The following is a 12,105-nucleotide window of genomic DNA, read 5'->3' as shown; positions in this document are numbered from 1 at the left end:
GCTAAAGAGAAATGAATATTCACTGCGCTCCACGCCCCTGGGAGTGGAGAGTAGTAAATATTCATTTCTCTTTAATATCGGACATTCTGTTAGCTGCAACCACTGGCTTCCCAGAGCGGCTGGGCTCTGAAGTGTGCCTGCTACTTAAGAGAGTGAATATTCACTGCACTCCACTCCCATAGGCATGGAGAGCAGTGACTATTCTTTGATCTTTTATAGCGGGAACAGTAGCAGCAGCCTCAAACTTCCTGCAGCTGCCGGACACTCACGTGTACCTGCTATTAAACGGAATCTGTCACCTCATTTTAGCCCTATCAGCTGCCAACACTAACATCAGGGGCTTATCTACAGCATTCTGTAATGCTGTAGATAAGCCCCCGATGAATCCTGAAAGATAAGAGAAAGAAGTTCTATTATACTCACCCCGGCATCCGGTCCAATGGGTGTTGCGCTCCTGTCCGGCGCCTCCCATCTTCATATGATGCCGTCCTCTCCCTTACTTCTACCGCGGCTCCTGCGCAGGCATACTTTATCTACCCTGTTGAGGGCAGAGTAAAGTACTGCAGTGCGCAGGCTCCGGACCTCTCTGACCTTTCCCTGCGCACTGCAGTACTTTACTCTGCCCTCAACAGGGCAGATAAAGTACGCCTGCGCAGGAGCAGTGGCAGGAGGACGTCATCGCATGAAGATGGGAGGCGCCGGACTGGACCGCAACGCCCACCGCACCCGACCACACCCCCCGGTGAGTATAATCTAACTTGTTTTTCTTATCTTTCAGGTTTCATCGGGGGCTTATCTACACCATTACAGAATGCTGTAGACAAGCCCCTGTGGCAGCTGATTAGCTGATTGAGCTAAAAATAGGTGACAGATTCCCTTTCAAGAGAATGAATATTCACTGCACTCCATGCCTATGGGAGTGGTGAGCAGTGATTATTCATTCCCTTAAGTAGCGGGCACACGTGATCGCCCGGCTGCTGCAGGAAGCCAGCGGCTGAGGCTACTTTTCCTGCTTTTTAAAATGAAATAGATATTCACTGCTCCACATGCCCATAGTCCCAGCTTGGTGAGCAGTGAATATTTCGACAGCTGTTCTCTGCTTGTAAGCAGCGCATGACGTCACTCATGTGCTGCTTACAAGCATAAATCAGATGCCGGCATCAGAACAGAACACTGCGACACAAGCCCTTGAACAAAAACTATAGAACAGACAAGGAAACTTTCTGTTGATGCACAGGTTGATGAAAAAAAAGAGTTCTACAGCTAAATCTAGAAAAACTTTCATCTTTTATAAAAGGGAGAAACATCACCAATGTCTAAGGGACTTGGCAGACTTGAAAGAATACCGGTCCTATGCCACACAAAATCTAACGAGAAGAGGAGTTACGGAGAATTCATCCTCGGAATACGCAACATCAGATAGAAAAATATTCAGAATTGAGAGTCCTCAGTGGTTGATACCTTTTAATGGTGCTAACACAGTACAAAAATATACATCTTTCCTGTAGCAACATCAGATAGTGAAAGGACTCAAACTAGTTCAGGATGAGGTAATGGCATAAGAGGAAGGAATAGAGGTAAAAATAGGAATGGAGGAATGGACAGGTATGAATATTGCACAAGATCAAGGAAGAATTAACAATGCCCGGGAACCAGTCAAAATCCTAGAGGTGCCGCCTTGGGGTCCTCTGTTTCCTTGCCTGTTTTAGCTCTGAGACCACCTATAACCTCAAACACTCTTCAAAGAGAGGAGGGAACTAGGAAAGGTTTAGAGAATCAAAAGAGGGAGGCTAGTGATTTGGTTTGCGTTAGTATGGGAGCATTGCATATCGGGCCAGTGGGGCAATTCCCCAAAAATTAGACCTAAGCTAACCAGACAGTCGGTGGAGAATAATCATCCAAGTCATGATACACAAGACTTATTGAATTAGACAAGGAGACTCTTCTCAAGAATTGGATGAGTTGAGTGATCTCTCAAAAGGGGTCTTATCAAGAGAAGAGCTTATATTGTCATCTAGGGGGCTATCTTTTGTTCGGGTATGATAATTTTGAATGCACAAAGGATGTGGCTCTTTTCAAAAGGAAATTAAGATTGGCTACAATTATGAAACTGAGTGAATGTAACAAATGCAGAGGTGTAGACATCTCTGAAAACGAGTTATCAAATCTTCTAGGGTGAGTGCACACAGTGCGGATTCAGCTGCGGATTTTTCCACGCGGATTTGCAGGTAAATCCGCAGGTAAAATGGCCTGCGGTTTATGTGCGGATTTGTCTGTGGTTTTCCCCTTCGTTTTGACACCTGTACAATGGAACAGGTGTCAAACTGCTGCCGAATCCGCAGAAAGAATTGACATGCTGCGGATTTAAAACGGCAGCAAATCCACGCGGAAAAATCTGCAGCATGTGCACTGCGATTTTTAAAATCCATTGGTTAACATTGTACTGTACCTTGCTTGCAGATCTGCAGAGGCAAATCCGCTGCAGATCCGCAGCAAAATCCGCACCGTGTGCACACCCTTATACTTTTAGAAGATCTGTGGAGTGAGGGACAAGAAGCTATTAAGGATGGTCCCTTTTACAGATTTGAAATGAAGTACTAAGTTACCACCTATGTTTCACTCAAGCCTCCTAGATATCTTTAAAGAATTAGTTACAAGAGCCAAGTAGATATTAAGGGAGAGAAGGTGAAAAATAACTTAACAGCCCTTGAATTAAAAGTCTTTCTAAATTTGGAGACAAACCATCATAGTGAAGCCTTCAGACGAAGGTGGAAACATTTGAATCATATGAACCGAAAGGCATGGCAATCTATAGGGACCATGGTTCCAAATCATATAGTAATCTCTCAAATAATACTACATAATGATAATGGAGTCAACAAATACCAAAAAACTGACTCAAATAGACATGAATATCGTTCAATGTTCAATAATGAGGTAAAAAATATTAAGCTTATTGTATATCAAAAGATAAAGATTGTTATCAAAGAACGTTCAAAAATCCACAAATGGACAAATATAAAAATTATTTTCTATTGAAAAATATTCCGTATACTTTTTTTGTCACCTTGATACACACCCTGGGTGAAGTGGTAGCATTGTCATTGTTTTGGAAATATTGTTTGGTAATTTATTTATGGACTAAGTTTGCTAATTAACGGTATAGAATGTAGTATATCAGCCATGAATGATGGTGGCCATATCTCAAATTCAGTCAAACCTGGGGACAGGTTCCCCTTAAAAATTATTATAGCCTGCCACGTACCCGCTTCTCAGCATGTGACTTGGGGTTGCACCTGCAAGGGTTAATCTACCTCCTCGCACTCAGCCCAGCATTCAACCTATGCCCTATGTTTCATACACGCTGCCACCACTCACCGAATACACGGGCGATGAGTCTCGGACATAATACTACTGTCTGCCAATCACCAGGATCACACACTTTAATAAGTTTGAACCTTGTATGCTCTAAAGATTCCATAGCCTGAAAGTTTTAAGCTTTAATATAAAAAAGTACAGTGCTTACAATAAAGATATAAAAATATGGAAATAAAAAGTGACATACAAATATGCAAAAACAGTGATAAAATAAAAGGGAGAAAACTTACAGAAATATCGAACCTTGCAGTCTGGTATTCTGTCCCTGAGGGAGGGCGAAGTATGAAATAGAACACATCAGCCTAGCTGACCCTCAACTGTGAACATCTTTCTTTGTGTAAAGGCCTAATTTATAGATTTAACCTGGGGATCGGATTTCTAGACCAGCCTCTCATGCTAATATTCTAATTCTTGGTCTGTGACTGGTTCATGGCTATTTTACCAATGAATACATTATTTTTCTCTGAACACTATTTGTGTGAGCTTTCTCATAGTAAATAGTGTCAGGCTGCAATTGGCGTCTCTCTTCAAAAGAGTCAGAAGGTTTGAAATGTTTCCAATTCTCTGTGCTTTCAGGAAGCCCCCCTGGAGAGACTGGAGACAGGAGACTGCCTTTCCCAAGATAACATATGTTGTGACCTTTTGTGATAGCTGCAGTCTAAGGGCAGATGTTATTCCACTGCTGGTCATACACCCACACATATACAGTTGTGGCCAAAAGTATTGACACCCCTGCAATTCTGTCAGATAATACTCAGTTTCTTCCTGAAAATGATTGCAAACACTAATTCTTTGGTATTATTCATTTAATTTGTCTTTAAATGAAAAAAGACAAAAGAGAATGAAGCAAAAAGCAAAACATTGATCATTTCACACAAAACTCCAAAAATGGGCCAGACAAAAGTATTGGCACCCTCAGCCTAATACTCGATTGCACAACCTTTAGCCAAAATAACTACGACCAACCGCTTCCGGTAACCATCAATGAGTTTCTTACAATGCTCTGCTGGAATTTTAGACCATTCTTCTTTGGCAAACTGCTCCAGGTCCCTGATATTTGAAGGGTGCCTTCTCCAAACTGCTATTTTTAGATCTCTCCACAGGTGTTCTATGGGATTCAGGTCTGGACTCATTGCTGGCCACCTTAGAAGTCTCCAGTGCTTTCTCTCAAACCATTTTCTAGTGCTTTTTGAAGTGTGTTTTGGGTCATTGTCCTGCTGGAAGACCCATGACCTCTGAGGGAGACCCAGCTTTCTCACACTGGGCCCTACATTATGCTGTAAAAATATGTTGGCAGTCTTCAGACTTCATAATGCCATGCACACGGTCAAGCAGTCCAGTGCCAGAGGCAGCAAAGCAACCCCAAAACATCATGGAACCTCCGCCATGTTTGACTGTAGGGACCGTGTTTTTTTCTTTGAATGCCTCTTTTTTTTCTCCTGTAAACTCTATGTTGATGCTTTTGCCCAAAAAGCTCTACTTTTGTCTCATCTGACCAGAGAACATTCTTCCAAAACGTTTTAGGCTTTTTCAGGTAAGTTTTGGCAAACTCCAGCCTGGCTTTTTTATGTCTCGGGGGTAAGAAGTGGGGTCTTCCTGGGTCTCCTACCATACAGTCCCGTTTCATTCAGACGCCGACGGATAGTACGGGTTGACACTGTTTTGAACTTGTTTGGATGTTAGTCGAGGTTCTTTATCCAACATCCGCACAATCTTGCGTTGAAATCTCTTGTCAATTTTTCTTTTCTGTCCACATCTAGGGAGGTTAGCCACAGTGCCATGGGCTTTAAACTTCTTGATGACACTGCGCACGGTAGACACAGGAACATTCAGGTCTTTGGAGATGGACTTGTAGCCTTGAGATTGCTCATGCTTCCTCACAATTTGGTTTCTCAAGTCCTCAGACAGTTCTTTGGTCTTCTTTCTTTTCTCCATGCTCAATGTGGTACACACAAGGACACAGGACAGAGGTTGAGTCAACTTTAATCCATGTCAACTGGCTGCAAGTGTGATTTAGTTATTGCCAACACCTGTTAGGTGCCACAGGTAAGTTACAGGTGCTGTTAACTACACAAATTAGAGAAGCATCACATGATTTTTCTAACAGTGCCAATAGTTTTGTCCACCCTCTTTTTGTATGTTTCGTGTGGAATTATATCCAGTTTGGCTTTAGGACAATTCTTTTTGTGTTTTCTCATTTAAGACAAATTAAATGAAGATAATAACAAAGAATTTGTGTTTGCATTCATTTTCAGGAAGAAACTGAGCATTATCTGACAGAATTGCAGGGGTGTCAATACTTTTGGCCACAACTGTACATATTTCACTACAAAGCCTTAGCACATATGTTCAATAATTTTACCAATGTAACACTAATAATTTGAGTGTTTGCTATAGGGCTAAATTGAGGGCAAAGTGCAATAAGAAAAAATTGGTTGGACATTAGGCAGAATAAAACGGGTCAATACATTAAAATTCTCCTAAGGATGATACATTGGGAATAACTGAGTGTCATGAGGAGAGAGCGCATATCATGATCTTATTACGAGTGTATTATGATCTAATATACTAATTGTTCCCTAAAGGGTATAATCACAATTGGCACTAGGAACAGTAGTACACACTGTATTTTAAAATAAAGGTTAATTTTAAGTTAGTCCACTTCAGTCAGTGAAATGTATTTATATAGGGGATATGTTTGAGTTTTGAGATCCTCAGTCTGTGAATCCATCTCACTCAAGCCCTGACATTGCTGGGGCTGCATAGGCATCGGAGGGGAGTACAGGCTGTATTTGTGTGTTTTGTTTTTTTTTTTGTTTTTTTTTGCAGGACTTGTTATTTTGATTGCCTCACTTCAATAAAGTTGTTCTAATAAAGGTCTTTTAATTCCTTTTTTATGCTTTAATCTTTGCGATGCATTTTATAGAAAGAAAATAAAGTTTACGTTTTTGTTTTTTTTTAATCTGCTTCTTTTGGATTGCCCTATTTGCTGTGGAATTGGGATCCTGCGCATTCATGGGGACAGGTGAGCCAGTTATCCTATTTACCTGCTTAGATGACACTATTGTGATCATAAGAGCATGAAAGCCATCCCGCAACGTAGACCCTAAGGCTTCTTTCACACATCCGGCTTTATGAATCCGGCACGATGCGGCGAAATTTGGAACAACCGGATCCGGTACCGGATCCAGTTTTGTCCCATAGAGTTGTATTGTCGCCGCACCGTGCCGGATGGGTATGCGGCGCATCTGGATTTTGCCAGATACAGCAAAAAGTAGCCGTCCGGCGTCTGCAAAAAACGTTCGCTGCAACGTTTTTTTGACAGCGCCGGACCGGTTATTCTCAGAGCGCATGCGCGGAGACTCTGAGTCTCGCGCTGCTCTTTTAAATGTGGGCACCACCGTATCCGGCCACACAGGCATCCGGTGTCTCCGGCACATCCCGGATCCGCCCCTACGGCTTTTCGCCGCACGGCGCCGGAGACACAAAGCCGGATGTGTGAAAGCAGCCTAACTCTTGTAGTTCACCTCGAACATGTGGGATGCGCTATTCCATAGAGTAAAAATACCGGAACTTTTTGCCTCTGATTGGCAATATATGGCAAATTGGTTTCCATGTGAAATGGTGATTTATGGATACTCACTTTTATAGATACTAGTGATGGGCGAACGTGCTCGGATAAGGCGTTATTTGAGTGTCTTCAGCGTGCTCGAAAAATGTTTGAGTTCCCACAACTGTATGTTTTGCGGCTGTAGAAGAACCACAAAACACGCAGGCGACGCGGGGACTGGGCTAGCACACGAGCTTGGTCATATAACACATTATCCGAGCACGTTCGCTCATCACTAATAGATACATATGCACCAGGAGCTGTTCTAGCACATTCAATAAATATACATAGCTGACCCAGATGTGGTGGTTCCATAATTTGTATTTTTTATTTTTATATCCCCAGCTGTGCAAACCAAGAACAAGTCATGAAGAACACCTCGTACAATCCTGCTTGTGAGGGAGAAACCCGATGATGCTTTTTAGGAACTCTGATTCTTAAGGGGGAGAAAAAAGTCGGTGATTGTTTTTTGTGTGGTTTTTTTTTTTTTTTTGTTTTTTTTTTGTCTGCTCTCCCAAATACTGATTATTTTAATTAAAAAAAAAAAAAAAAAGTTTATAAAAAAAGATTTTATAACTGAAATATCTTACTCCTAAAATGTTCAATAAAATAAACTAGTTTTTTTCTTTTAATTTTAATACAATTCAATTATCGTGGGCCTTTTGTTTTAATGTCGTATGCATATTGCTGAAAATCAAGAAATGTTTGAAAGACTTTAGTAATGTCAGTGGGGGATATTTTCTTAAAGGAAATCTGCCATGTCTGATAACGCTAGTAACCTGCAGCCATGGGATTAATCTGAAGGTTTACTAGTGTAATTTCCGGTCACTGTAAATGTGTGGCACCTGGGAGAAAATGATCATCATTTCTCCCTGTAGCCTCCAGCTGTCAGCCGTATCGGTCACGCACCCTCGGCACTTTGTCTTGCACTGCTGAGCCAGTTGTATCAAAGCAGAGCTACAGGGGCTTCTCACAAAATTAGAATATCAAAAAGTGAATTTATTTCAGTTCTTCAATACAAAAAGTGAAACTCATATAGTCATTACAGAGTGATCTATGTCAAGTGTTTATTTCTGTTAATGTTGATGATTATTGCTTACAGCCAATGAAAACCCAAAAGTCATTATCTCAGTAAATTAGAATACATTAGAACACCAGCTTGAAAAAATGATTGTAAAATCCGAAACATTGGCCTACTGAAATGTATGTTCAGTAAATGCACTCAATACTTGGTCGGGGCTCCTTTTGCATGAATTACTGCATCAATGCTTCGTGGCATGAAGGCGATCAGCCTGTGGCACTGCTGAGGTGTTATGGAAGCCCAGGTTGCTTGTAATGACTATCTAATATGAGTTTCACTTTTTGTATTGAAGAACTGATATAAATTAACTTTTTGATGATATTCTAATTTCGTGAGAAGCACCTGTAGCTGTCTGTGCTGTGAACGGTGACTGAAGCTATGCCAGCACGCCGGTATAATAGAAAGCCGGCGGCTCCTAGGAGAAATGAAGTCCATTTTCTCTTGGGTGCCACACATTTGGTACAGTGGCTGGGCACCTTCATAACACTATTACCCTGCAGATTAACCCTATAATTAGCAGGTAAATGGTGTTATCAAACATGACTGGTTCACTTTTAGACATGTCTCATGGGAAAACTACAGAAAATTTATGAAGAGTCTTTAAATAAACTTGTCACATCTTGCTTGTCCATGCTGCAGAAAACTAAATCTGTTAGCTATGGCCTGCTGTTGATGAGCTCTGTACTTTGTCAGTTTATGGTGTAGACTATAATAAATTTCATAGGTGTAACCCTCCACTGAGACCCACCCACTCCTATATTTAACCACTTCATGGAAAGCCAGTTTTAACCATAAAGGGGTATTTCCACATCCAAGATCCTATCCCAATATGTAGTAGGTATATTAAAAATATTAGCAAATACCTCCAATAAGAAATGTAGTATAGTTCTTCTGATTCGCTATGTTGCTTACCTCATGTGTAGGGTATTGCAGTAGCTTAGGTATCCATGGTTACGACCACTAGCAACTAGCAAATTAACTCCACTATAAGAGTGGTTGTAGCCATGGATACCTAAGCTACTGCAATGCTCTGTACATGATGAAAACGACATAGCAAATCAGGAGAACTTATCTATTTCTAAATTGGAGGTATTTTCTAATATTATTACACCTACTACATATTGGGATAGGATCTTGGAGATGGTAATACCCGTTAATAGCCAGGCCAAATTTTTTAAAGTCTGACCAGTTTTGAGGTAATAACTCTGGAACACTTCAATGAATTCCAGTAATTCTGAGATTGTATTTTTGGGGGCAGGGCTAGTCCCTTCTCAACACAGCGCACGCTGTGATTGTGCACATCGCACAGCGTGCTGGGACAGCGAAGGGACTAGCCCCACTACTGATGACCCAGAAAGTAGTGAAAAAGAAATACAAAAGCAGTTGGTCTAGTTGGGGATTCTTAATGTAAGCATATCAGAAATTAGATTTCAGCAATAAATAAGAGTTTGGATGAAGTTTTTGGGGGGCCTTTGGTCCATCCCTTTAAACTGTATGAAGTGGGGAAAAGTCAGAAAGAGCACTCGGCACAGTGACACAAGCAGATACTGCTGCAGCTTTTATAAAGTGTTTTATTTCACTTCAGTGCTTGATTCACAGCCAAACGGCTTAGTATTGCTTCTGTCGGTGTGCTACATGGGGAAAGAAGAGCAAGAATATCTGTTTTGTGTATGGGAGACATCATTCTCCACACATCAGCAGCTAAAAATTACATAGTCTGATTTTTTTTTTTTTAATCGCTTTCACCTCTGCCAACTCTAAATTATTTAATAATCAGAAATGGTACACGCATGATGTCCTAAAAAGTCACCTGAAATAACCAGGTACGTTCTAATACTTTAGCAAAAGATGTCTTAAAGGGAACCTGTGAGCAGGATTGTGCACAGTAACCGACAGACAGTGTCAGGTCGGCATCGGTATGCTGATTACAATGATACCTGGGTGATGAAATCTGTCATGGTTGTTCTTTAAAGGGAATCTGTCACAAGATTTTTGGCCTGCTTTTTTGCGCACTGCTTTTCGGCTTTGCCCGCAGTTGGGCAAAGCATACTGCGCACATGTGGGACCTGTACGCGGACAACGCTGTTCACAGAACGGAATGCGTACACCATGCTGATTTGAGGTGGAGAGAGGGACCAGAACTAACGCCCACCGGACCGAGGATATTACCATACCGCGCGGGGGCAATATAAAAGGTTTTTATGGGGGATTCATGGGGAGTCAGGGGGTTTCACAAGCAGTTGGGGAATGTATACCTCACACTCTATTAGATGATATTTTTAGTTGACAGGCCAGAAAACTGGTGACCGATTCCCTTTAATCCTTATTTTCAGCTTTGTGCTATTGAGATTCTCGTACCCTAAGGGGGGGTTCATGTATATGGTCTCTAATTAGATATTCATAATGCAGACTGCTGACAGGTCACTGATCCCTCACTGACCCCCTAGTTTGCATAATGAATATCTGTACATATGTTAAAAAAAAAACCTGCGGGCAGCTTCCCGCCATGGCACCTGGTCTGCAGCAAAATCGCATGTTTATGCGCCGATAACACGTTTTATTCAAGTTATTCAGCTAGAGGAAGGAAAAAAACAATTTAAACATGGCGCACGCGCAGTAGCTACTATCAGTGTAGCTGTGATCTGATAGCAGCGGCTGCACAGGTGCGGCGGGCGCCATGTTCAAATTAAGTTTTGTTTTCTTCTTTCCTGTAGCTGAATAATTTGAATAAAACATTATTGTCACATGAAACATGGATTTTGCTGCAGAGCAGGTGCCACAGCTGGCGCCTGCCTGCAGAAGGGTTTTTTTTTTTTTTAATATATACAGATATTCATTAAGCAAACTAGGGGGCAGGTCATTGAGGCATCAGTGACCTGTCAGGAGTCTGAATAGCTAATGCAGACTATAATGAAGAGACATGTCCCCAGAGAATCCTGTGAGCCACGCTGCCTTGTAAGGAGCCTAAAAATTAGCACTAAATAAAAAGTGCCATATTTCTAGAACCATGTGGTGGATAAAGAAAAAGCAACCCAACCCTAAAAAATGGAAAAACTCAGGAAGTAACAGGAATAAAATATCATATTTTTCGGATTTTAAGATGCACTTTCCCCCCCCCCCAAAATTTGGGGGGAAAATGGGGGTGTGTCTTATAATGCAGATATACCTTACCAGCCGCAGTGGAGCAGGTCCCAAGGTCGCTGCAGGAGGAGGAAAGAATGGAGCATTGCTGCAGGCTGGGATGAGGGGGTGTTCGGATGTGCGGCGTACAACTGCGGGTGTTCGGTGCTGCTGCCGGTGCTCCTGAGATCTTAGTGCCGAGATCTCCATCTGCGCATGTGCCGCCCCCAGCAGTCATTTTCCCAGAGTCCACTGCATAGGAAACCATGGAACCGCGGGGGGCTCTGGCCTTTCACAAAAAGTCGGCAGAGCCCCGCAGCAGCACCGAACACCCCCTCATCCCGGCCTGCAGCAACGCTCCACTCTTGCCTCCTCCAGCAGCAACCCTGGAATCCCGCTTCACCGCAGCCACCACCCCCAGTAAGTTATAAGACGCATGGATTATAAGAAGCACCATCATTTTATTAAAAAAAAAAAATTCTCAAAATTTGGGGCGCGTTTTAAAATCTGGAGCGGCTTGTAATACGCAAAATACGGTAAGTAAAAAAAAATGGCTACTTTTAACCTGGTGTCAGTTGCTGCCTTCAAGAAGACTTATCAACAACAATCCTTTTGGGTTTGTCTGAATATTACACATTTGCATTAATTGGATGGTATCCTCAGCAAAGGAAGCTTAATGTATTGGCTACTAAGAATATCTACTTTGGGAACTGAATGGAAGACGACTGAAACTTTGGAAATAACTGCTAAATAATAATTTAAGAAGGGCTCATGCAAATTACTAATTAGGAAACAAGGACTTCTTTTAAAAATGTATTTGCATTTTAGTAAGCACTTGGATTGTTTCAGAAATGACAGTTTCAGAAAACACCTCTTGTAGCTTTCACCTCACTGCAGGGAGTATGGGGGCCTGGGA

At 41.9% G+C, this 12,105-nt stretch overlaps 1 protein-coding gene across 1 annotated transcript in view; it reads left to right on the top strand.

The window, feature by feature from the left end:
* NEIL1 (nei like DNA glycosylase 1) overlaps positions 1–7,631 on the top strand; it is a 44,691-nt gene extending 37,060 nt beyond the window's left edge. Inside the window, exon 10 of the mRNA XM_073579598.1 lies at positions 7,334–7,631. Coding sequence (XP_073435699.1) covers positions 7,334–7,359 — 26 coding nt within the window. The 3' untranslated portion in view covers positions 7,360–7,631. The remainder of the gene's footprint in view (positions 1–7,333) is intronic.
* The last annotated feature ends 4,474 nt before the right edge of the window (positions 7,632–12,105 follow it).

The sequence above is a fragment of the Dendrobates tinctorius genome, unplaced genomic scaffold, assembly GCF_039654945.1.
Source record: "Dendrobates tinctorius isolate UK_male_01 unplaced genomic scaffold, ASM3965494v1 ptg000062l, whole genome shotgun sequence".
Classification (NCBI taxonomy): Eukaryota; Metazoa; Chordata; class Amphibia; order Anura; family Dendrobatidae; genus Dendrobates; species Dendrobates tinctorius.
This window is presented reverse-complemented; position numbering and strand designations above follow the sequence as displayed.